Source organism: Rhinolophus sinicus, chromosome 11 (assembly GCF_057876585.1).
Source record: "Rhinolophus sinicus isolate RSI-liver-muscle chromosome 11, RSI-T2T, whole genome shotgun sequence".
Lineage (NCBI taxonomy): Eukaryota > Metazoa > Chordata > Mammalia > Chiroptera > Rhinolophidae > Rhinolophus > Rhinolophus sinicus.
Window position 1 is genome coordinate 18,720,369 of NC_142511.1, and position 26,286 is coordinate 18,746,654.

Here is a 26,286-nt window from a genome sequence, read left to right on the forward strand (position 1 = left end):
TACGCGTGTGTCTCCCTCCCCCGGTCTCCCAAGTCCTCAGCTTCAATTCCTGTGAGTCTGGGTCAATTCACCTGTGTTTCCACATGCCCTCTGGATGGCTGCACCACTTACCTCACTGTTTCTTCCTCACCTTCTCCTCAAATTCAGAGTCCACTGAGGACAGAGACTGAGCCTGGACTGTCACACCATCCCAGCATGCAGCACACAACCTGGAAGCTTCTTACACTAGGCGCTCAGTGAATATTTACTAAATGAATCAAAACATAGCTTGTTGTGTTTTTTTAAGTATTGGAATATAGAGGAGTTTATAAATAAAGCTAAATCTTAAAATCTTGATGGGCAAAATTTGAGTGGCTAAAAAATGTCTTTACTTTAGAAAAGTACTTCTTTTCTCTTCACAGTCAAAGACATAAGTGAGCAAGCTCTCCTTCTCCGATCCTGTCTTTCCTTCCTAATCCCTCCGACAGGCCCCATGAAGTCCTCTCTGATTCTATTTCTGAAAGAACGCCTTATTTACAAGTACGCCCCCATTTCAGAAACTTGCCACAGGCAGAGGGGTCCTCCCAAAAGAAATGAGGAATTGATTACACGTAAAATTCTTCCCAACACATTAGACTTGTGAGAGCTCCTTTCAATAGCAATCCCCTTCTATACTTAAATGTTTCTCTTCAGAATAGTATCTCCTTGACAGAGAGAGTGAATCATCAAACCTTAACTCTAAAAAGAGGAAGTTATTATCCAAGGAAGGAAAAACAACAATAATCACAACAACACGTACTGGGGATCCATCCTGCATCAAGCACATACGTGCCGGGTGTTTCATACTATCAGCTCTTTCCCCACAACCTTCCAGTCCCAAAGTCCAGAAAATAAAGCTAAAGCTCTGAGGAAGTAAATGATTTTCAAAAATGCAGCAAACTGCATTTTGAACTCAAGTCCATCCACCTCTAAGCCTGTGCTCTTTCCATGAGGCCAACTACCTCGTGTCAGAAATAAAAATAAAAGGAAAGAAGTTCATGAAAATATAACTGGACATAGAGCTTCATTTGTATCAATTTGAGTCAGACGCCATCTAGAAACAAGTTTACTACATTAAACAAGGAAGTGGGCCCTAAAAAGTTTCCTTTGTCTTCTTGGGACCAAAAGCAAGAGGATTAGCAAAGAAAAAGAGAAGGGGACCGCCAAACACCAAGACAGACAATGGCCAGCACTGGAGAGGCCCTGGGCTGGACCCATCCCTGGCGAGACACAGGCTCCCAACACACAACTGCTCCAGAGAACCACTGGAGCGCAGCAGGAGGCACTTCTGATCCTGGAAGAGCAGACATTGCAAACCAGGATGCAAATGTCACAGCATACAGAATCTGAACAGTCCTGAATAGCTGCACCTACACAAGCTGCCCCGCTACAACTGGCATCTTGGTAAGTGCAATCAGCTTTACACCGAAGAAATGACAAGGCCCAAAGGCATTCCTGATTTGGGCTAGAATCCCCCCAAATCTAACATCATCAAAAATTGGAGGACGGTGGTCGGGCCCAGCTCCCTTTCACTGTCCTAAATGAAGCCGCACCTTCAGTCACCATCTCCCTAATCACGTGCTTCCCTTTCCAATCACACTGAGCCCCCTGGAATAGCATCTCCTCTACAGATGACCTGGCCAAATCCTACTCACTCTGTGGAGCTCAAGTGAAGGTCAACCTCCTCCCACAGAAGCACTTTGTGACTACTTATGCCCACAGTACTCTCTCCCGCTCTGACTATAAACACTGTCCCACTTAGATTTACCTACATGTCTATATAGACGCACTCAGGATGGATGCATTTTACTCCAATGTTGCCACCTGGCACGGTGTTATTCATTCTTTCCTACAGTTAAATTCCATAAAATATTCACCTATTCTGTTGCAGACACTGAAAATACAGGAATGATTAAATCCCAGCCTGCCTTTGTGGTACTAACAGCCTAGTGGAGGACGGATCACACAAAATAAGACTGTACCAACACATTTATCATCAGAGGGTACAAATACAATCCAAAGCATTCCTCTCACATCACCCTGTTTATGTCCTTCGTGTCACTTAGCTCAATCTGTGGCTGTAACATCTGTTCATTTACCTACTGTTGGTCGGTCCCCACTAGCAGACACTAGGACAGGAAACGTGACTGTCTGGTTCACTGTGTCCCCAGCACTCAATATGGTCTTGGGCACAGAAACACGCTCATTAAAAACTGTACTTATGGAAGGAAATAAAGAGGCAGGGAAGTGTCAGGAATCAGGAGCATGAAACCCCACTTAGAGGTGCAGGCGATGCTTCAGTAATAGGGACACCTGGATTCAGGTGTGAAGAGCAAGGAAGGACCACAGGGAAGAGGTGAGACATGATCCCGAGGGGACAACAGGATGAGCACAGGTAAGAAACGGCAATCAGCATGGGTGGCGGGGTGGGGCACAAAGCCCCTAAATATTACTGTGGGGTGATTTTGCCCCACGGGAGCATGTGGCAACGCTGGGAGACATTTGTGATTGCCATGACTTGTGGCAGTAGGAGCTACCAGCATCTATTAGGTAGAGTCCAGAGACACTGCCAAATACCGTACAACATATAGAATAGCTTCCCCACAGCACAGAATTATCTGGTCTCAAACACCAGCACTGCTGAGGTTTAGCAGCCCTGCTGGAGCCTAATATTCAAGGGATACAGTGATCAGCGTACGTAAACGCTTTCTTCTAAAATTCACGATTTCTACTTGTACCCCTTATCGTCTTCTGATTTGAATTTCGGTCAACTTGGTGGCAGCATTTGCTTGCCACCTCCCATAACCTGCAAGAAAGGAAATATGCAGTGAGGAGTGTCCAGATCCTATCATCAGGCCCCTATTTTAGTTGAACAAGACTCTGAGCAGACATCAGCGAACACCCTAGCGCTGCGTACAGCCCTTGTTCTGTGTTCTGATTTTCACCAAGGACACAGTATTCATTCCCTTCATTTGTTGGCCATCCACCAGGACTCATTTGCCCTCTAAATTCTTGGACTCCAAGCTACCATCATTATATGCAAGGTAATGAGCTACAGAAAGATGAGGACAAAAACGGGTGTGCAGTAACACCACATAGATAAATGGATGGTCAGAGTGATGGACACACATAGATTTCTCAGGATGGCAAAAGACCAAGTGTTTGGAATTCCAAGGGTATGTGTCTGTGGCTTGTGCATTTTCCATGGAGACCAGTTGACCAGACCGATGACACCCCGTGACCTGTGCCCTATTGGGGGGCTGTCGTGGGGAATGCTTAGAAGGGCTCATCTCCCCAGGACTCTCGAGCCTTGGCAGGGAGCCAAGCAGCTGGACTTGATGGAGTGACTGGAGCTGGGAAGTCAGTAAAGACAAAGCCCCTTTGTCTAGAAGCAGCAACGCACAGCAGGGCTGAAGCCTGCCCTTGACAATGAAATCTGGGGTAGCTCCAAAACTTGTTGGGGCCTGACCTTCTGTTTAGTTTCTCACACTGCCTCACAATTGCTTCTCTTCAGCTACAAGTCTCAGTCGATTTTTGCCCCTGGCAAACAATTCAGTAATTATCTGAAATGCTTGAACTGTGACTCTAAAAAAAAAAAAAGTCAGCATATTTTCTGTTGTAAGAGGATCCAATTGTGGTACATTTCTATAAAGTAGATCCCAGACCCTCACAAAGGCTACCTCCTATTACACCGCAAATTCCACTGTGACATAAAGCTTCCCAAATTTCCTCATCTCTGAAGGGGGCACACCACCTACCTTACAAGTCTTACAAATTATCCTAGAAAGGGCTTATCTGCAGAAAAACCACGAATGATTCACTGAATGAAAATTCAATTTACATCCAAAGTTTCATGGAAATATCTGATGGGTAGAGGAACAAAAGCCAGGAACTCTTCCCAGTCCCAGACAGATATGGGCCTTACGTCTAATACAGTGGCTCTGTATAGAACCAGAGTTGGAAAGAAGGGCAGGTTACCCTAGAAAATCAAAATGGAAGTTGAAGTAAATTTGCCACAATTGTAAGCAAGATCTGCAATTCTCAAAGTAGAAAAAGATCAGTATAGGCAATGCCCAGTTTGCAAATGAATCGTCTTCCAAAATTTTATTTGTAAGTTGGGTGTTTAGAACTTGTAACACAAGCATTATTTTATGTCCCAAGCCAGCCCACAACAGCTGGTGGAACTTACAATATAAGGTAGTAAGTGGCATTCTACACGCTTAGAGGGAAAACAGTAAAAGGCAATGTTTTGATATCGTTTTTAAATATATCAAAATGCTTAGAAAAACAAACACACAGCTCCAGGAGCCTTGACTTGAACCCTGAACCATAAGCTGGAGCCTGCAATTCAAGTCATTACTGAAATGGGGGTCCTGGAAAACTGGAAGGGGAGGAATGAGAAGAACGCCAGCTTCAAGGGGTTCTGGTGGGAGGAAAAAAAGGAGTCTAGCGCCTCACACCTGGAAGAGGAGGCTCTGGTACCTGCCCACGACGTAGTCTAATGCACACAACTGCTAACTGTCACATCTAGAAGGGCACATGACAGAACAGAGGCACAATGAGCTCCAGCCACAGATGAATGCGCTGCCCCCACAGAACCAGGGAGGAGAGGGGAAGCGGCTTCCCAGCATGCTCTGCAGCAGTGTGGACACTCAGGCAGGAAAGAAGTTCCCGTAGTTGCCGACAGTTGGTTTAGGGAATATCAGGGGCCACATTTGATGCTAATAGATATGGCTAGGCCAGGAAGAGACTAGAAACTTCCTGAACTTTACAAAAGTGAAATTCGTATGAACTGACAAGGTTACATAATCAGGTTCCTGGTGTCTTGAGAGGAGAACAGGGGACAAGAAGATAAAGACCGTGGGGAATGCCTTCATCAAGGCTCTCTCACACCTTTTACAAAAGGAAAGGTACTCAGTCCCCATTCGCTGTTGAATACTATACCTGGGTCAACACCAATACAAAAGTGATGCAAAATATTGAAACCAGGTTTGAAAATCGAACAGATTTCTCATTTATCCACTTTGTACCTTCTTTAATCCTCCAAATAAAGTGCCAGTCTCCAGGTCAAATTCTTGGTCCAACTGCTCTTCATGTTCTGACAAGAAAAACAGTGTCCATTAGTCACAAATCTAAATAAAATTGGGTTGGTTTAATAGCAGAGACACTAAAAAAAGTTGGAATATGTCCTGGAAAAGCCGACTGTGGACTGAGCTACAAGCATGGAAACGTGTCACACTCCTTGACCTTCCTCTCTAGTTTTCTGTGACCTAACTTCTTGGAAATACATGGTGGGGCTGATGGAAACGTCCCTTTCTAACTGTAATAAGGCTCACAAAAGGAGAGGTGTCAAGAGAGAAAGCTTCCAGCACAGGGCCCACAGGCGGGATTAGTGCAAATGCCCCACTTGTACACGTGGTGCTATGACATAATGCTAACAAGATTATAAAATGGAATCATATAATGGTAATAAATATGTTCATAAGTAAACAGTCCAATTGGTTTAAAACAAAAGACATAACAAAATCTTTATTCAAATTCTTCCTGAGGGTATACAAGAACCAGGCACTGTGAGAGAGTAGGAATGAAACAGATCAAGATTGGTATGTCTTTTGCCCTCCTGGGGCTTACTGTACACTAGGTAAGAGAGACGAGCAAATAACACGGAATTACAACAGTGCTGATGAGTGCCGTGATATAGGAGGTGAGGAAGTGATGGAGGCTGAATTTCGGGTACCCATGTGATATACAGTAGGCAGCTGGATGGGTATGAATAGAGCTCAAGTGCCCTAGGTTGGAGATAAAGACTTAGCAGTCCTCAGTAAGGCTACTGATGCAGCCTGCAGAATGGCTGACAACGCCCGCAAAGGCATGGTGTATACAGGCTGGAAAAGGGAAAGCCAGTGCTTATTGGACCAATAAACATACAAAACTATCGTGCAGGGAGACCCTGCTCGCTGCGCCATTTGTCATGCAGGGTGCCAGGCGGGGTCTCAGCTCCCGCTCCCCACATAAGAACACAGGACATGGTGAGGCCAAAAAGGAACACCCACAGAGCCATAGACAGGGGAGTTATACCACTATATTCTCGCTGGCGGCTGGATTGGAGACACTGGAAACAGGAGCCATACAATTCTCAACCCTCACTGCGTCGCTTGCAGGCTCAGCCACCATCTTCTTACTAGCCCCCATTTTTCTCTCTCTGCTAGCATAGCCACAGCAGTTATATTAGTGGCCAATGGCTCACTGGTTACAGCTGACGGCCAACTAGCCACAGCTGATGGCCATGCAATCACAGTTGATGGCCATTTACTACCTGAGCCAGCACCTGTCTATGTGAGGCCGAGAGCCTGGAAACTGCTTTTTGGGGTTCTGTCCCCACAAAACCCACAGAAGACCAAAAGGGAGCTACCCAGAAATATCAGAGTGTGTGTGTTACTAAAACTTAATCATGAAAGGATGCTGGTCTAGAGTAGGATCAAGGGACAGGTTCACACACACACGAGACATAAACAGCAGCCCAACCTCAAACCAAAGGCAACACTGCCTGTCATGCAGGGTGTCATGTGGGGTTTCTAATTCCGCTCCCCGCATAAGAATGCAGGACATGGTGAGGCCAAAAAGGAACACCCACGGAGCCATAGATAGTGGAGTCATACCACTATAGTCTCGCTGGCAGCTGGGTTGGAGACACAGGAAGCAGGAGCCACACAATCCGCAACCTGACGTCCACTTCTCTGCCAACCAACCTCACATGCTAGCTGCAATCCGCTCTTGCTAGCTCAGCCACCATCTTCTTGCTAGCCCCTGTTTTTCCTGCTAGCGTAGCCATGGCAGTTATATTAGTGGCCAATGGCTCACTGGTTACAGCTGACGGCCAACTAGCCACAGCTGATGGCCATCCAATCACAGTTGATGGCCATTTACTACCCGAGTGAGCACCTTTCCACGTAAGGGCGAGAGCCTAGAAACTGCACTCCTGGCTCTGTCCCCACACTGCCCTAGAAACAATAGGAAAGGGAGGGGTACTGGGCACTGGCCCAGGGTACTGCATGGCACAACTTTGCCACACACTCACACTGCACTCCGTGTGGTCCAGGAGGTTCGGTGGACGTGTGTGACTGCAGCAGGGCCCTGGTTGTTTCTGTACAGCTGCACTCACGCCATATTGTGTGTGTGTGTATGTGTGTGTGTGTGTATGTGTGTGTTGTATACAGACTCCAGGCCATGGGAACAGCCCGCAGACAGCAAGCTACTACAATCCAACCAAAATGGAACAAGAAGCTCTGTCATGCGGGAGACCCTGCTCGCTGCGCCATTTGTCATGCAGGGAGGCCTGCGGGGTCTCTGCTCCCGCTCCCCATATAAGAACGCAGGATATGGTGAGGCCAAAAAGGAACACCCACGGAGCCATAGATGGGGGAGTCATACCACTATATTCTCTCTGGCGGCACTATACTCTCACTGGAGGCTGGATCCACACTGTCCGCAAACCACCATCCACGCTTGCCAGCCCAGCCACCATCTTCTTGCTAGCCCCCGTTCTCTCTCTTCTCTTCTAGCGTAGCCACAGCAGTTATATTAGTGGCCAATGGCTCACTGGTTACAGCTGACGGCCAACTAGCCACAGCTGATGGCCATGCAATCACAGTTGATGGCCATTTACTACCTGAGCCAGCACCTGTCTATGTGAGGCCAAGAGCCTGGAAACTACTTTCTGGGGCTCTGCCCCCACAAGCTCCAAATTCATTAACACAGATTGGGTGGAAAATCTCTGTGCTTCTTGCCTCTTCACTTTTGGCTTCACGTTCATGCACAGAGCAACCTCCAGAAACATCAGAATTGTGCAGAACTGAAACCAAGCAGAAACTTGAGACTTTTCTTCTTCTTTTAAGAGTACATTCAGAAGTAGTTACGTTTAAATGCTAAGCACCAGACTTCCTGAAGCTGGAACACATCTCCCTCTAGTGGGAAAAAGGAATCTTTGCAGAGAGGAGCCTTGAAAGAATCCTGTCCGGTGCTATCCAACCGAAATACTCATCTCACACACATTTATAATTTTAAAGTTTCACATTTTAAAGAGTGAAATTCATTTTAGTACATTTTATTTATCTCAATGTAGCCGAAACTTTGTTTCCACATAGAATCAATATTTATTATGAATGAGTTATTTGACATTCTTTTTTCTTCAAAGTCCAATGTGCATGTTACCTTCACAGCACATCGCAGTTTGAAGTGGCCACATTTCAAGTGCTCATCAGCCACGTGGCTACTGGTCACAGTACGGACAGCACAGCTACAGACCAAAAATTCTCCCTCATGTGTAAGAGAATTTCTACAAATCACCCGCCTGATTTCTTGACACAAACGAATGCTGTATGACATACATGTTAAATTACAACTTAAATCCATTCATGATCCCTTTGGAAATCACTGTCTTAAGTTAACTGAAAATGCAGTGCTACAGAATTTGGTTGACGCTGGAGAATGGAAGCTGAGAACCTGTAGCAGGAGGTCTTTCCCGGAAGAGCAAGGACCATCAGAACGTCTCTGATTCTACCTCCTTGGGAGGCAGCCCGTATTCTCGCCCTTTGAGCAAGATGAGTTTCCATCATAACTCACATACACTCAAGCAAGCGGATGCTATACAGAGAGAAGCCTTCTCAGCGTGAGCAATTTTCTCCCCACCACACAGGCCTCTCGGTGCCCTGGTTCCGTTTTCCCCAAATTCAGTGCCACACAAAAGTGCCTGAGAACACAGAAATGAAACAATTTCTGCGGATGAGCCCTCATTACTAAATAAGCTGTTTATTCTCCGCTCTCCAACCACCACCCAACAAAAGGATTTGTCAAAACCCCACACTACCTACTGAGTGAGAAGATTTGCATTTTAATCACTGCCAAGGGGCTGTGGTGGTAAACCATTTACTTAAAAGCTCCAACTAACCTACCCCTTTCACCCTCAACACTTTGATGGGAAAGCAATTCTGCGGGGGGGGGGGGGGGGGTAATTTGAGGGCAATAATCAGTAAGAGGGGGACATAAAACATGCATGTCCCCTCCTGATACAAAGTGGCAAGTACCAATCCAATCACGGCTTAAGCTGTCCTGCTGCTGCTATACATTTGAAGAATTCTAATCAGCTCCTACTGATTCTTATTTCCCCAGGAAGCCAGTGAGTCTAGCAGACTGTGGTAGTAAATGAGAGGCGGGAAAGGCAGCAGAAAAGGTGGCTTCTAAAGACAAGAAAACATAACGGTAACAACTCTCACATATTCCTATAAAATATCACATGGAACAGGGTGGTAATGTGCTGGTTGTTCCGCGACATTCCTGAGGTGTGAGGGCTCTTCCCTCTCCCAGTTCCCACTCAGGGAATAAAAAGCGACTTAGAAATCAACCAGCCGAGCAAAAGGAAACCGTGTGTGTAAACAAGATGCAAAGTGACAAAGGAAAGAAAAGGCCTTCAAATCTCCCTAATAGGGCCGCTCATCTGCTAGTCACCTAACAAATTCTGGGGTCTTTTCAGGCAGACCACTAGGCGTGCCATCTGCATAGGAGTCCTTAGGGCCCCTGGGAGACGGAGGAGAAGCCCCAGGCTGAGACGGAAACGTTCCAGCAAAGAGGAATCCATAAGCTCTGTGCGTGTTCTTTGCGTTGGATCCAACATGGAGCGCCGGCAGCAGCAGCAGGGAGAGTGAGGAACTGCATGCAGAGTCTCACATTAGGGTGGCCTTCCAACACCCTCCAGCCCAGGCCCGGCCCAAGTCACTACAGAGGTTTATGAAAAGCATTAAGAAAGGAGACTCTTGGGGCAGCCGGATGGCTCAGTTGGTTAGAGCGCGAGCTCTTAACAACAGGGTTGCCGGTTCAATTCCCGCATGGGATGGTGCGCTGTGTCCCCTGCAACTAGATTGAAAACAGCGACTGGACTTGGAGCTGAGCTGCACCCTCCACAACTAGATTGACGGACAATGACTTGGAGCTGACGGGCCCTGGAGAAACACACTGTTCCCCAATATTCCCCAATAAAAATTAGAAAAAAAAAGAAAGAAAGAAAGTAGATTCCCTTAAGGACCAGTGTCGCCAAAGGAGGAAAACACCAGTCAGTATAAACTTGATCAAGGAGCGGGCCCATAGACTTGGAATCCTAGTAGGAAGGCAGCGAGCTACTGTGTCCTATAACTCAGGTAACCAGGGAAACAAGGGTCAAACAGAACACGAAGCACTGCCACACAGAACACTCGGAGCCTTAGCTGTGCCACGACACCCACTACTAATGCTGGCCGTCAAGAACGGCTATCCAGGCCTTGCCTTACACGGGCGATGCACGTGGTTCCTTTCAGAAAGGATGTGTAAACAGAAGGGCCCTTGGTGACCCCATCCTCAGTCAGCCAGCTCACCAGGTTCCCAGGGCTTCAAGGTTACCCACTCAAGGGCAGGACCAGTGGTGTTTGTTTCCCCACCCTGAACTGGGCCCTCCGGAGTTACTGGCCATCTTGCAACCAAATTCCTTTCATCACAAAAGCAAATAGGAAAAATTACCTTCTGATGAATAAAGCCTACCCCCATGAGAGGTTAGTGTGTTGCATGAACACCACAAAAGAATTAATCTATAAATGAGCAGCTATATCCTTTTCTCATAAACTGAGATTGATGATGTGTTAAGAACAGGTGTGTATAAGAATAAACAAAAGGTAGAAGGTGAATATGCTCGAATATAGTTGTATCCCACTTTAAGAACACCCACTACATAAAAAGAAAGAAATTGGAGATGGCAATTCAAGAAAATAATTTGTTCCATACTTGCTTAAATATCAGGGGTCCCTGGTGTCACAGAGAAATATTAACTACTGATCACTGAAAATTAAAGTAATGAAACTAAAGTGCTTGTGAAATGAAATGCAAATAAATGGAAAGCATAGTTCCATTTATAAAATATCACCAATATGCAACCGTTCAAGATAGCTCCTGAATAAAAGAAGGTGACCCAGGGCTCTAAAAAACCAAAAGGATCTAGAGTAGCTGATATTCGTTAGAAAGTAATCTTCACAGAAAACAGAAAGATGGTAGAATCTGTAAATAAATCCAAGAGCTTGTTCTTTGAAAAAGAGAATTAACCTACTAAATAGACAAAACCTTCAGTAAATTCCCTAAAACAGGAGAAATGAGACACGTGGGATTGAAAATATTTTAGTAATATGATATACTACCGTATGTTAAGACATTTGAAAGTATCAATGAAGTGGAAAAATATAAATTATGCAAACTGACTTAAGAAAAAACCTAAATATATCAATAACCCTGAAAGATACTGAAATAACCAGCTAGAAATTATAGAAAATATAACTGAAAATATCCCAATCATAAAGGAACAAAAAAAATAAAGAAATAATCTTAATAAGAATGTTAATAGGGCTGATTATGAAGAAGACCATGAACCTTTATTAAGAGAACAGAAGACCTTGTATAAATAGAGGAAAAAATACCATATTCCTGAATGGAAAGATACAGTATTATAAAAATGTTAATTATTTACAAATTTTTAGATTTGTTGTACTCCAACCCTAATGAGATTTTTTTAGAATTTCAAATATGTGTCTGGAAGAATAAACCAGTAAGAATGTCTAAGAAAAGTGTAGAAATAAAGAACAATAAATAAAGAACAAATCTGGTGGTAACTTCACCAGACACTCACACATTTTATAAAGCATAACTAATTAGAGCAGTACAGCATTGACATAAGAGTAGATTAAATAATCAAAGAAACAGAAAAGACAGCTCCCCAGACAGACTGGATTACACATAAGAATTTAGTATATGATCAAGGTTGCATCAGAATTCCATAAGAAAAGAAAGATTTAATAAATTGTGTTTGGTTATCTATTTGGAAAAAAATAATTTAACTCTTCACCTCATATCACATACCAAATACATGGGAGATGGATTAAAGAATAAAGGCTCAACTTACTGAGACTGTAATAAGATGGACACTGCCCAACAGAAATGTTCACTGGGACAGCCTCCTGGAGAACAGTCTGTGTACATCTATCAAGAACCTTTCAAAACATTCATGTGGTTTGACTCTATAATTCCTCTCTGGAAATCGTTCAGAGAAAAACAATCAGCTACAATACAATGATACAAATAGATTCCTTACAAAATAAATGAGCTAAGCATTCAACTCATGAAGTTGGAATAAAAAGGAACAGAGCAAACTCAAAGAGATGATAAGGAAGGAAATAAGATAAGGCAGAAATCAATGAATTGGAGAATAAAAAGAAACAATTTAGAAAAACAACAAAGCCAAAAGCTGAAAAGATTAATAAGATCTCTGGCACAGTTAATAATAAAAAAAAAAAAATAGTACAGAAGGAGGGAAACATGGAAAGACGAACAAAGAACGAAGTTAAGGTGGGAGTAAAGAAGACAATGTGAATAAAATATACAATAAGAAAGAAAAGTCAACTAAAGAAACAACAACAAAAATTAAAGTATTATGAACCACAATATACTAATCAAATTGAAAACCTACATAAAATGCATAGATCTCAAAAATTACCAAATGTCAAAATTGGTATAAGAAATAAAAAATTTGAATATAAGCCAATAGGTAGTAAATTGACAGTAGTTTCACAGATGCTTTTCCAGGTGACCTCCTATCACCAGGTGGTTTTCACTGATGAGAACACACTGTTTTCTGTCCAAGAATTGCATTAAACTGATAGGAATACAAATATACATGGCCCTCTTTCAGGCAGAGGCATTAATTCTTTCAAGGTTACCACATGGCATATCATATCTTTTCTCATGTTAAGTGTAAACAGAGAGACATAAAAGTGTTTTTACGTCTCCTAAACCAGCAGGCATAAACTTAATGCTATAAGTCTGGATTAGCCACATACCACAGAGCAAGAGGGCAGAGGTCACCAGGCATAGAAAAACAATCAGCTACAATACAACAATACAAATAGATTCCTTACAAAATAAATGAGCTAAGCATTCAACTCATGAAGTTGGAATAAAAAGGTACAGAGCAAACTCAGACAATAAGGAAGGAATCAACCCAAGTATTTCCATATGCCTTTGAGATGCTCCATGCTTGGTAGAGTTGGGAGAAAGAAGGGGTGTTCTTTTTTTTCTTTGTCAGTTACAGTTGACATTCAATATTATTTTATATTAGTTTCAGGTGTACAACAGTGGTTAGACACTTATATAATTTACGAAGTGATCCTCCTGATAAATCTAGTACCCACCTGGCACTATACGTATTATAGTATTACTGACTATATTCCATATGCTGCACTTTACATCACCGTGATTATTTTGTAACCACCAATTTGAATTTCTTAATCCAAGAAGGAACGTTCTGTTCAGTCCCTGCTATGGATTTACCAAAAGATCCCATTTGACTAAGGCTGTTAAAATTGGTCTGCTGTCCCTACTGGCCTGACAACCCCAATACTGCAGATGGGAGACAGCAGTGAACAAGATGCTTGCTCTATGCCAGGGGAAGTAGCCGAGGAAACGCCAACCAGTAGCATTTCACTTAACAAATACGTTTTGAACCTTTAGTATGTTCTAGGCCCTATATTTGCTCCAGATACAAATGCCCCAAAAAAGTTCACAGAGGAGACAGTTTTCCCAGTGACCTACTTCTATAATGTAGGTAAGAAACACTTTTTCCTGAATTAGAAAGTAAGACATGGAGCCAAGACTCAGTGCACCAGTGAAACACTTTGGCAAAGCAGGGGGGATCTGGCTCCATAAGCTGAACTGGCAAAAAACATTAGAGAAAGAAGACGTTTCTTGGGAGTGGCCAAACACTTTGGCACTGACGTTAAAAGGAAAAGCATGAAAGATAAAGAAGCTTCAGGCTAGGGAGTGGTCAGTAATAAGTCAAACCGTGTGGCAGCCTCTGGATCATTTGAGGCATAGAAAAGTTTTGTGCTATCCACAGACGGATCTCCTCCTGCCCATATGCCAGCAGCTACCATGACACAAGAATGAAAAATTTTATTTCAGTGGGAATAAAGTTTAATAGTAGAATAAACAAAAGGACTTCCTCTTTAAAGTAAGGTGCTTTGGGAAATTAAATTATCAATAAATATGAGTGGCAGGGGCAGCTGGATGGCTCAGTTGGTTAGAGCGCGAGCTCTGAACAACAGGGTTGCTGATTCGATTCCCACATGGGGCAGTGAGCTGTGCCCTCCACAACTAGATTGAAGGACAATGACTTGGAGCTGATGAGCCCTGGAAAAACACACTGTTCCCCCATATCCCCCAATAACATTTATTAAAAAAATAAAAACAAATAAATAAATAAATATGGGTGGCAAAAAAGAAGAACTGGATAAGTCAGACAGAAAAAGTTGAGAACCATGTGATTTCACTGATATGTGGTATATAAAACTGAAAACAACAAAGGAACAAGACAAACAAATGAAGAAACAAAAACTCATAGACATAAACAATAGTTTAGTGGTTACCAGAGGGTAAGGGGGGAGGGGGATAGTAGATGAGGGTAAAAGGGATCAAACATATGGTGATGGATGGAGAACTGACTCTGGGTGGTGAACACATAATGTGATGTATAGATGACGTATTGCAGAGTTGTGCCCCTAAAACCTATGTAACTTTGCTAACACTTGTTACCCCAATAAACTTTAATTAAATTAAAGAGAAAAAAAAACCTACAGCTAACGTGATACTTAATGGTGAGAAACTAGAGGCTTTCTCGCTAAGATCAGGAAAAGGGAAAGGCTGTCTCCTCTCACTACTCCTTCTCAGTATCATGCTGCAAGTCCCAGCTAATGCAATAAGATAAGAAAATGAAATAAATGGTATGCAGAATGTAAAGGAAGAAATAAACTGTTTGTATGCTAATCACATGGTTATGTATGTGGAAAATCCAATGAACTGTGCAAAAAACTCCTGAAACTAATAAGAAATTATAGCAAGTTTGTACAATACAAGATTAATATACAGTGTGGCCGGATGGCGCAGTTGGTTAGAGTGCCAGTTCAATTCCTGCATGGGATGGTGGCTTGCGCCCCCTGCAACTAAAGATTGAAACTGGCGAGTGGAATTGGAGCTGAGCTGTGCCCTCCACAAGTAGATTGAAGGACAATGACTTGGAGCTGATGGGCCCTGGAGAAACACAGTTTCCCAATATTCCCCAATAAAATTTTAAAAACAGAAAGATTATATACAAACGTCAATTGCTTTCCTATGTGTCAGCAATAAACAAGTGGAATTTGAAATTAAAGACACAATACTATTTACATTAGCACCTTCAAAAATGAAATACTTGGGTATCAATCTAACAAATATGTACAAGTTATATATGAGGAAAACTAGAAAACTCTGATGAGAGAGATCAAAGAAGAACTAAATAATATGAGAGACAGTCCATGTTCATGGGTAGGAAGACTCAACATTGTTAAGATGTCAGTTCCTCCCAACTTGATCTATAGATTCAATGCAATCCAAAAGAAAATCCCAGCAAGTTATCTTGTAGATATCAAAAAACATTTTAAAATTTATATGGAAAGGCAAAAGATCCAGAATAACCAACACAATATTGAAAGAGAAGGACAAAGTCAGAGGACTAACAACACCCAACTTTGAGACTTACTACCGTGTTTCCCCAAAATTAAGACCTAGCCAGACAATCAGCTCTAATGTGTCTTTTGGAGCAAAAATTTTAATATAAGATCCAGTCTTATATGTAATATAATATAATATAATATAATATAATATAATATAATATAATATAATATAATATACTGTGTCTTACATTAATGTTTGCTCCAAAAGACGCATTAGAGCTGGTTGTCCGGCTAGGTCTTATTTTCGGGGAAACAGGGTATAAAGCCTCAGTATTCGAGGGAGTGTAGTATTGGTGAAAGAAATGACAAATAGGTCCATGAAACAGAACAGAGATCACAGAAATAGACTCACATAAATATAATCAACTGACCTTTGACAAAGGAGCAAAGGTTATACAATGGAAAAAAGATAGTCTTTTCAAATGATACTGGAATAACTGGATGTCCACATGCCAAAAAATGAATCCAGACACAGACTTTATACCCTTCACAAAAATTAACCCAAAATGGATTTCATAGCTCTAAACATAAAATGCAACACTATAGCACTCCTAGAAAATAACATGGAAACTTTAGATGACCCTTGGCTATCACAGTGACTGCTTAGAAACAGCACCAAAGGCAAATCCATGAAAGAATGAATTGATATGCTGGACTTAATAAAATTTTAAATTTCTGCCCTATAAAAGACACTGTCAAAAAATGAGAAGACAAGGGGCCAGCCCGATGGCTCAGGCGGTTAGAGCTCCATGCTCCTAACTCCGAAGGCTGCTGGTTCAATTCCCACATGGGCCAGTGGGCTCTCAACCACAAGGTTGCCAGTTCAATTCCTCGAGTCCCGCAAGGGATGGTGGGCTCCGCCCCTGCAACTAAGATTGAACACGGCACCTTGATCTGAGCTGCTGCTGAGTTCCCAGATGGCTTGTTGGTTGGAGGGCGTCCTCTCAACCACAAGGTTGCTGGTTCAACTCCCGCAAGGGATGGTGGACTGCGCCCCCTGCAACTAACAACGGCAACTGGACCTGGAGCTGAGCTGCGCCCTCCACAACTAAGACTGAAAGGACAACAACTTGACTTGGAAAAAAGTCCTGGAAGTACACACTATTCCTCAGTAAAAGTCCTGTTCCCCTTAAAAAAAAAAAAAAGATTACTATTTAAAAAAACAATGAGAAGACAAGCCACAGACTAAGAGAAAATATCTGCAAAAGATGTATCTGATAAAGAACTGTTATCCAAAATATACAAAAAAAACTATTAAAACTCAATAAGAAAACGAACACCCAATTAAATCATGGGCAAAAGACCTGAACAGATGCCTCACCAAAGATACAAGTATGGCGAATAAGCATATGTCATCAGGGAAATGCATATTAAAACAACAATGAGGTACCACTACATACCTATTAGAATGGCCAAAATCCAAAACACTGAAAACACCAAATGCTGACAAGGATGTGGAGCAACAGGAACTCATTTATTGCTGGTGAGAATGCAACATGGTGCACGCACTTTGGAAGATACTGGGAAGTTTACAAAAATAAAAATACTCTTACCATACAATCCAGCCATTGTTCTTTGGTATTTACCCAACGGAACTAAAAACTTACGCACACACAAAAACCTGCACACAGACGTTTATAGCATCTTTATTCATAATGGCCAAAACATGGAAGCAAAGCAAGACATTCTTCAGTAGGTAAATGCATAAATAATCTGTGGAACAACAGACAATGGAATATTATTCATCACTAAAAAGAAATAAGCTATCAAGACATGAAAAGATATGGAGAAATCTTAAATGCATATTAAGTGAAAGAAACCAATCTGAAAAGGTTACATACTATATGATTCCAACTGTATGACATTCTGGAAAAGGTAAAACTATGCGGATGCTTAAAAGGTAAGTGGTTTGGGGGATGGGAGGGATGGATAGGCAGAGCACAAAGAATTTTTAGGGCAGTGAAACTACACTGTATGACACTGAACAATGATGGATATGTGTCATTATAAATTTCTCAAAACCCATAGAAAGAACCACACCAAGAGTAAACCCTACTGTAAACTATGAACTTTATGTGTCAGTATAGGTGTACTGTAACAAATGTCCCACTCTGTTATGGGATGTTGACAGTGAGGGAGACAGCGGGGAGTGGGGGTAGGAAGTATATGGAAACTCTGTATTTTCTGCTTAATTTTGCTGTGAACCTAAAACTGCTCTAAAAAATTTTGTCTATGTGAAAGGGGAAAAAAACTCACAGAACAGTAGAGATAATAAATGGTGGTGGTTGTTTTAAGTGACAAAGCTTCAGGATGGTTTGTTACGCAGCAATGGGTAACCAAGACACCCATTCATGAAAAGGACTACCTGCTAATATTCATTCTGTTTCTCCCTCTATAATAGAACACTTGAGTTTAGCTGGATAAGGGGCCTGCCGACCACAGATTTATTAAGCTTCCCTCACAGTCAATGTGACTACAGAACTAGCTTCTCGCAAACAGTATGGGAACAGACATGATAAGCACCTTACAGATCATGCTCTGAAGACGCTGCCTCACATAATGAAGAGGAACCACCTGCTGAGGATGTCACAGGAACATGGTAAGAGAAGCCAGGGTCTCTGACGCCTTCCAGACACCACACCAGCCCTAGAACACAGTTATCTTGGAGGCTGTGTGTCTGCAGTCAAACCTGTCTTCTAAGTACTATACCATCTCACAGGGCGGTTCCAGAGACGGAATGAGACAAGTACATAAAGCGCCTAACATAGCGCCTGACATAGAGCAGGTCAGCTCCTTCGGTGTGGGCCCTGGGAGCTCGGAGGCTCCAGCAGAGGAATGCAGCTACTGGAATAGCCTAGACCCAACAACAGTCCTCATCTGCTTTAGATGGTCAGTCACTGCAACCAAGCCCACGCTCTGAGACGGACATACGTGGAAGGGGAGAAAAGTCAGTCATGGTGATACCTATCCCTGTCAGCCCCAGTGATCCTAAGGTAAGGTAGACGCCGAGGACAGAGTGCTCTCAGCCGTGCTTCCCCAAACCTACCTTCGGCATTGCCCACAGCTACTTTCCACAGCCTCCCCTGCCTTCGACATCAAGTCTAGACTCCTCCGCTGAATATATAAGGTCTTTCGCCATCTCTCCCTGCTTTCTGATCTGAGCTTAGCTCTTGCTACTCTCTTTCCCTACTCTACACGCCAGTCCTACCGAGTAGTCCGCAGTTCCCAGATCATGCTGCTTCCTCACACCGCAGTGGAACGGCACACGCTTGTCCATTTGTCTGCAAACTCATCTCTACCCCAAGGTCCTCTGCCCCCTTCTCTGTGTGGCTGGCTCCTGGTCTTCCTTAAAACGAGGCTCACCATCACTCTAGGAAACTGATTATGGACCTGATCCCTCGTGGTCCCTGCAAAACTCTTTCCTCCATTTTTCCATAGCGTGGGAAGTTTTAAATAGCATGTGGCCACCAAGCTAAAGACTGTATTTCCCAGTCTCCAGGCCATGGCCACAGAACTCGGTGCAGGCCAACTGGGTATCAGAAGTGACAAGGGTAACCAGCCACGCTGCCCTTAAAGGAAAGAAGGGTTCCTAGTCCCCTTCCTATGGGCAGGAATGTAGACTTGGTGACGCTTCCTCTTTGGAATACACACAAAAGCACTAAAGACAACAGGACAGAAGATGAAAGGAGTCTGGGCCTCCAACACCATGAACTGCCTCCATGTGTCTGTGAGGAATGATGGTAAGAGAGAAATTTAAGAGGTGACTGCAAATTATGAACGCGAATCCCCACCATGGCCCTCAACAGCCATTGAATCAAACCTCCTATTACAGAAGACCAGCCACAGCTCGGATCCAGGATCAGAGTGGAAAACTCCACTGACTCAGGCCACTGATTCAAACTGCCCACGATGAGGGCAAAGCAAAGTGGTGCCCAAGTCATCCAAGCCCACGAGATCTTCCTGAATCTTCCGCCTCTGAGCACTCCCTCTCACCTTGTTTTCTGGATACAAATTCAGAAACGTTGGGACTTACCTCTGGAGACTTTGTAAACTTCGCAGAAAGAATAGAAGTGAAAGCCTAGTGAAGCAAGCAGGTAAAAAGACAGTTCCCACCGGGCCAGCATTGCTTCTTGTGACAAAAGGTCCCGAAGCCCAAGTTGAAGTTTCTAGAAACAGAAATAAAAACATTACGCCATGGACATGACACCAGAGAAGAGCATCTTATCACCAGCAGTAAACTTACTCTCCCAAGAGGATACAGATATAATCCGAGTGAATCCTCCTGCTGCCAGTTGCCACACACACACACACACACACACACACACACACACACACACAACCTGCCCACCTGCCTGGGGTGAGCAGGTCTTTCCCTCTGGGCTCCTACAGCCCCCCACCTGCTTCCCATCACAGTGTACACCAGTTCTATCCTCACTGCCTGACACACACGTCTGCCCCGGTGGAGCAGACCTTCAGGGAGCAGGGACCATGACCTCTGCATCCCCAGAACCTTGCCCAGGGCATGTGATACGGCAAAAAGGGACTGCAAGTCACTCCATGAATAAAAAATGGCTTCAAAAGCCTGAACAAAAGAAAAGCACAAATCACCTCCAACCTCTTCTAAGCCATCAGCCTCACCCTCTTTGTTCTCCCCTTCAAATGTCATCCTGTAGTTGTTCATTAGAATGGATTAATGAAAACTGCTCTGTCTTCCATCTTGTGTGCACTTCTGCAATGGGAGCTCATGATACAACCCAGGCAACTGTGGCAGACACTGCCAGTTACTCACCCTGCAATATTCAGTCTCCCTTCTTACACAGTAATTGAATTTTTATCTGAATACATGGATGCTGAGCTCAACTCTACAGTGTGGCCAAGCGTGGACATTTGACTCTGGCTATGAGGCTGTGGTCATCTCCTTCCCACTGGGCGGAGCTGGAACAGCCACCTTGGACCAAAAGCCACATGGAAACATGCTAGAGGCACCTCAGTCCTGACTCCATGTACCACCTCCAGCACTGCCCTGGTTCACTTTATCTGGTCTGTTACATGAAAGAGAAATGTGCTTCTAGGTTGTGTAAGCCTCTGCGATTCTAGATCTCTCTGGTAAGGCAGCCAAATCTACATTCTATGTGAAAGAGCAGGTGATGGACAGTTAGGTCCTAAAACTCTGCAAATTAAACGATCAGTGCCCAAGTAACAAAGGGCTAGCTAAATGTAACCCTTTCTTACCACCCTCATTGATTTATTTCAACCTCTCAGATATCTCAATGTAGATGTCAAATTAAAGAGCAAACTTTGAAGCCCCAAACACTTCTAATATGTCACAGGAATGCCAAAAATCAGAACTCACACATTATCTCATTTTATTTTCACAAAAGCCCAGTGAAGTAGGTGGGGCAAGGGAAGTAGGCATTTTACAGATGACGAAAGTGAAACACATGAGGTCACGCAGTCAGAAATAACTGAGCCAGGGTGCAAATCCACATCTTGGGACCACCAGGCCCCCACCCCTTCCCTCAGCCACAGCCAGACTCATTAATACCAGTTCAAGGAGATGTTGGCCCAGAATCTGCCACAAACTCCTTTCTTCAGGCTAAAGGGAGACAGAACAGGAAGGGATATAAACTTTAGCTTTCATAAAATATGAGGTCAGAAGTCAGTGGTCCTCCAACCAGAGAGCCCTAAAAGTCAGTTTGGTCTGGATTTCTCCTGCAACCTGAGATCCAAAAGCAGACACCCGCGCTTTCAATCACAAGCCCTCTTATTCCTGGTACTTCAACAACGCCTTCTCAGGTTCCCCTGCCATTTTTCAGAACCATTTCTAGCTTCATACATTTCTAATCACTTTATTTTTAAATACCTGGTATTGCCTAGATTATCTTAAAATTTCTTTCTGGAGGCGGATGGGTGGCTCAGGTTAGAGCGTGAGCTCTGGGCAACAGGGCTGCCAGTTCGATTCCCGCATGGGCCAGCGAGCTGCGCCCTCTGCAACTAGAATGAAGTCAATGAGCTGCCACTCAGCTCCCAGGTGGCCAGATGGCTCAGGTGGTTGGAGCACCGGCTCTCAACTACAGGGTTGCTGGTTCGACTCCTCGACTCCCGCAAGGGATGGTGGGCTGCGCCCCCTGCAACTAACTACAGCAACTGGACCTGGAGCTGAACTGCGCCCTCCATAACTAAGATTGAAAGGACAATAACTTGATTTGGAAAAGTCCCGGAAGTACACACTGTTCCCCAATAAAGTCCTGTTCCCCTTCCCCAATAAAATCTACAAATAAAAAAAAATTCTTTCTGGAATTTTGTAGAAATATGGTAGTTTTCCCCTCAGTGGGAAGTTAACTTTAACCTCTGGGTTTTATAATATCTCTCCTTTCAAAGGAGGTCGCTCTTATATTAGGTGTCCTCCTCACTTAATTAAGAATCTGTGATTTGGGGCCGGCCCGGTGGCTCAGGTGGTTGGCACTCCATGCTCCTGACTCTGAAGGCTGTCGGTTCGATTCCCACATGAGCCAGTGGGCTCTCAACCACAAGGTTGCCAGTTCAATGCCTCGAGTCCCACAAGGGATGGTGGGCAGCGCCCCCTGCAACTAAGATTGAACACAGCACCTTGAGCTGAGCTGCCGCTGAGCTCCCGAATGGCTCAGTTGTTTGGAGTGCAGGCTCTCAATCACAAGGCTGCCAGTTCGACTCCCGCAAGGGTTGGTGGGCTGTGCCCCCTGCAACTAGAAAACCAGCAACTGGACCTGGAGCTGAGCTGCGCCCTCCACAACTAAGACTGAAAGGACAACAACTTGAAGCTGAACGGCACCATCCACAACTAAGATAGAAAGGACAACAACTTGACTTGGAAAAAAGTCCTGGAAGTACACACTGTTCCCCAATAAAGTCCTGTTCCCCTTCCCCAATAAAAATCTTAAAAAAAAAAAAAGAAACAGAAACAGAAAAAAGAACAATTTCCCTTTAAAAAAAAAAAAAAGAATCTGTGATTAGCAAAGAGCTGAACCCCTAAAAATAAAATGTGAACATAATCTTGGAGACTAAAAGAGTGGGTCACCTTCCTTATAGGGTTGTTGAATGGGTGAAATGTAAAATGCTTACCCAGGGCCTGGCAAAGAGTAAGTACTCAATAAATATTAGCTGCAATCTGCCGGTAGCACCAGTGAATGAATTGAATTTTCTTCCCGAATTGATGAAATGTAACTGATCTTCTGTGGGAGGTGGTCACCTTACCTTCTGCTAATCCTCCTGCAGCAGGCGGCGTCCCCAGAGCTCTCGCTAATGTCTCACTCCTCTTGCTCTCCCCACCCCCAACCCAAGACCACCCAGACAGCAAACAGACTGTCTGTGAGGGCCACCTGGAGCGCTTTCAGCCTGGCATCGCTTCCTCACCACCTCTTTCTTTATCCCCAAATGAATTCTATGCAGTACTCTCACTTTTCTCAGTCCCTCACTCATAGTTCCAGGAACGCCACCTCAAAACACTACCACCCAAACACCCTCATGCCTTTTAACAGACCTTTTTTTCCTTATACCTCCTCTTTTCAACTCTTGCCCACTTATCTAAAAAATTTCCTCCCCTTGAGGTTTTTTTTTTTTTTTTTTTCTGTGATTTTCAGCTGTGCATTGAGGAAGCAAGTCTGAGTAGATATATTTTAAAAGACTTAATGACATAACGGTATCCAAGAAAAGGAAAGTTGTACATTTGTGAATATAATTAGAACTTTTTAAAAATGCCCAAACCCATAAAGGGTCCCAAAAACTCTCAGAAAATTCTCAAGTTTCTATTTCTCATTCTTGAAATAAGCACGCTCTTCTTGAAGCGTCAGCTATCATGATGAAATCAAAGCGGTCCTTACTAAAACGTGTAAGTAATGCTTTGTTTCTGTTTTTCATGCATAGACTCAGTCCTGCAGAAATATTACCAGCTAAGTGGGCATCAGTGAGACCACCTAGAAACTAATCACCATTTATAACATATTTCTATAGGAAATAGCCAACCTGCAGCAACACAGTCTATTTGTAAGTAAGAGTCCACCTGGCCAATCTACATCCATGAGGTTGCACCACTGAAGGTGCGAGTTGAGGAAGGTTGCTGGATGGGGAAGAGACGTGTCTGAGACCACTTCCACCTCAGTGGGAATCCTGGTCAGGACTGTGAAGAAACAATGTGGACAGGGTAGGTGAAGGAACAGTAGGGGCCAAGTAGCAGAGGGTTTTAAACAGAAATGAGGACAAGTTTGGATCTGATTTCCTGAAGAAACCTCAGGTTTGTGAGCCAGTACAATTAACTATTTGAGTGAAGCTTCTGAAGAAGCCCTTCAACACTGTGGAATAGTCTAGAGGCAGGGAGGTCAGCAATTTAGGCCCTCGGTAGCAAGTGGAGAGAAAGTGCTAGAATCAAGCAAAGCCGATGAGGAAAAATTAAGTTGTACCGCCTGGAAACAAATTAGTCGGGAAGGCAGTAGGATTGTTTAAAAAAAAACAAAAAAACAGGTGGGGTGAGGTAAAGAACAAAAAAACCAGCAACTCCAAAGCTGCAAGAATACAGTCTCTCAAAGCTAAATATTACTGACAAGAATGAGAAATTCGAAGCAGGCAAAGACAAAGTGAAAATGCACTTTGATATTGGATGTTGGAAGGAAATCATAGCAAAGGTTTCCCTGGGATCGAAGTCAGACTGGAAGAACAAGGGACTTTGTGTCCATATTGGGTCTAGAGCCCAAAGCTAGGTATTTCAAAAATGTATTTATCTGGGACTCCAGAACTCAAGAGGCCCACAAAATAAAATCTTAGGCATAAAATGGCAAGAGTGCCTCAGCTCCCAGAGCGTTTTCTATACTGAAGTGACTTCCATTTACCTAGTAATTTAACACTCCACCCACTTCCAAAGATGCCATCCTCACCAGGAGAGCCGTTAGCTCTCTTTCAGGAATCAGAAACCTGCTCAGGAAGAAGGAGCAATCTACCCAAGTACACAGAGGAGCCAGCAATGAAGGAAAAACCAAGACCCGAGTTCCCAACTCCCACTCTCTATAGGCAGAAATCCTGTTCCTCAATTTCGGCAGAAAAGTATAGCTCACTGTGCCAAAGCCTGAAATTCACCTAAACGTAACTGCTGTAAGATGCTTTCCCCACAGCAAACTCCACTATCATTTCAAAAGTGCTTCATCTTTATTTTTGATGCGTGCAACAAATGGATTCCAACATTTCCATTTTAAATTGTTTCTGCTCCTCCATCTTGGTATCTAGCACTACATGGGCTGTCACCACATACCCGCATCCACCAGCACGTGGAAACAGTGCTGTCAGCTTTAAGTCAACGAGACTTCTGACAGCAGCATCGCTTCTACCAACTGTTGCTCAGTGCCCTAAACTGAAATGTCCCTCTACTGGGTTTTCTTATGTTTTAGTAACTTCTGTACTGTTAAGTACTATTGGCAGATTACCTATCCTGAGAAAGCACTTTACAAGCATTCTCTCATTTAATCTTCACAACAACTCTTTGAGGTTGGTCATTCTGGTAGCCTCATTTAACACAACAGAAAACCGAGGCCCACAAAGGTCAAGGTGCCTGCCCCATACTCACACAGCTAGTCAGCGGTGGAGCTCAGACTCAAACCCACCAAGTCTAACTCAAGAGCCCTCCCCTTCTTACAGAATGCCCCAGATTCATTTTTGTCCCCACATCTATGGTGAAATCAATCCATCAGGAAAGCCAGAAAGTAATGTAAGCTACACAAATGCGAAAGAATTGCTTAAGTTATGTATAATTTAGATACTCCCTAAGAAGCAAAGAAAATTTGAAAATCAACTAAATGTAATCACAATACACATGAAACATCTAACTCATACAATCCTTAAAAGATTTACTGAAGATGTCAAACTAAACCAAACCAATTTAGCTCTGACATAAGAGGGGAAAGTCAGCAATTACATAGAGATAAGAGCTGAGTAACACTGAAATAGTTCTAAATTTAGGAACACATGAGCAGTCTGGAAACCACAAAGTAATAAAAGCAAAGGAGCACAGGCCCACTGAAATGACAGCGGTTCTGGAGAAAATGAAATAGTAGGGCAATATTCTATCACATTTGAAAACACTGGTATGAGACTTCTGTTCTTTTCCAGGGTCCAATTTAATGAAACAGAAACCTATTTCGCAGAATATAAATCACAGGACTCTTGCTAGAAAATGCAAGTCTGGACTCATCGCGTCCTCCAACATCAGAGTTTCTTCCAAACCCTGTTAAGAGCCTTATAAAGAGTCTTATTCGTCTACCCACATACACTAAGGGGAAACACTTCTCCAAACCCAGAAAGGCTTCACCAACACAGAGGAATGATTAGATAGACTGAATGAGGTCTGCAGGACTGAGCGAAAAGTTGAATTACAGAATATTTTAGAAGACATCCCATTATTTCCAAATATGCACCAAAATGTCATGTTATCAGTTATGTATCACTGCATAGTTAGCCATCCCAACACACAGTGGCTTAAAACAACAAAGATCTGTACTTTCTCAAGACTGTGGGGGATGGCAATCTGGACGGTTCTTCTGCTGATCTCACCTGGCGTCACACATAGTGACCAAATCACTGTGTGGCTCAAAGGAGGCTGGAGGGACCAAAATGACCTCACGCACCTCTGACATTT

The 26,286-nt window shown here is 43.4% G+C and overlaps 1 protein-coding gene across 5 annotated transcripts in view; it reads right to left on the reverse strand.

Annotated features, from left to right (window-relative positions):
* The window catches only part of HHAT (hedgehog acyltransferase), a 259,911-nt gene that overhangs the window by 227,126 nt on the left and 6,499 nt on the right, over nucleotides 1-26,286 (reverse strand). For 3 of the 5 annotated variants that reach the window (XM_088801657.1, XM_088801656.1, XM_074322217.2), the window contains exons 2-3: nucleotides 19,663-19,795; nucleotides 5,049-5,116 (exon numbers count right to left, since the gene is read on the reverse strand). In XM_088801657.1, the coding sequence (XP_088657783.1) occupies nucleotides 5,049-5,116; nucleotides 19,663-19,753 (159 nt within the window). In that variant the 5' untranslated portion in view covers nucleotides 19,754-19,795. Of the gene's footprint in view, nucleotides 1-4,962; nucleotides 5,117-19,662; nucleotides 19,798-26,286 lie in introns of those variants that run through there. The other 2 variants (XM_088801658.1, XM_088801659.1) reach the window with 2 other exon arrangements.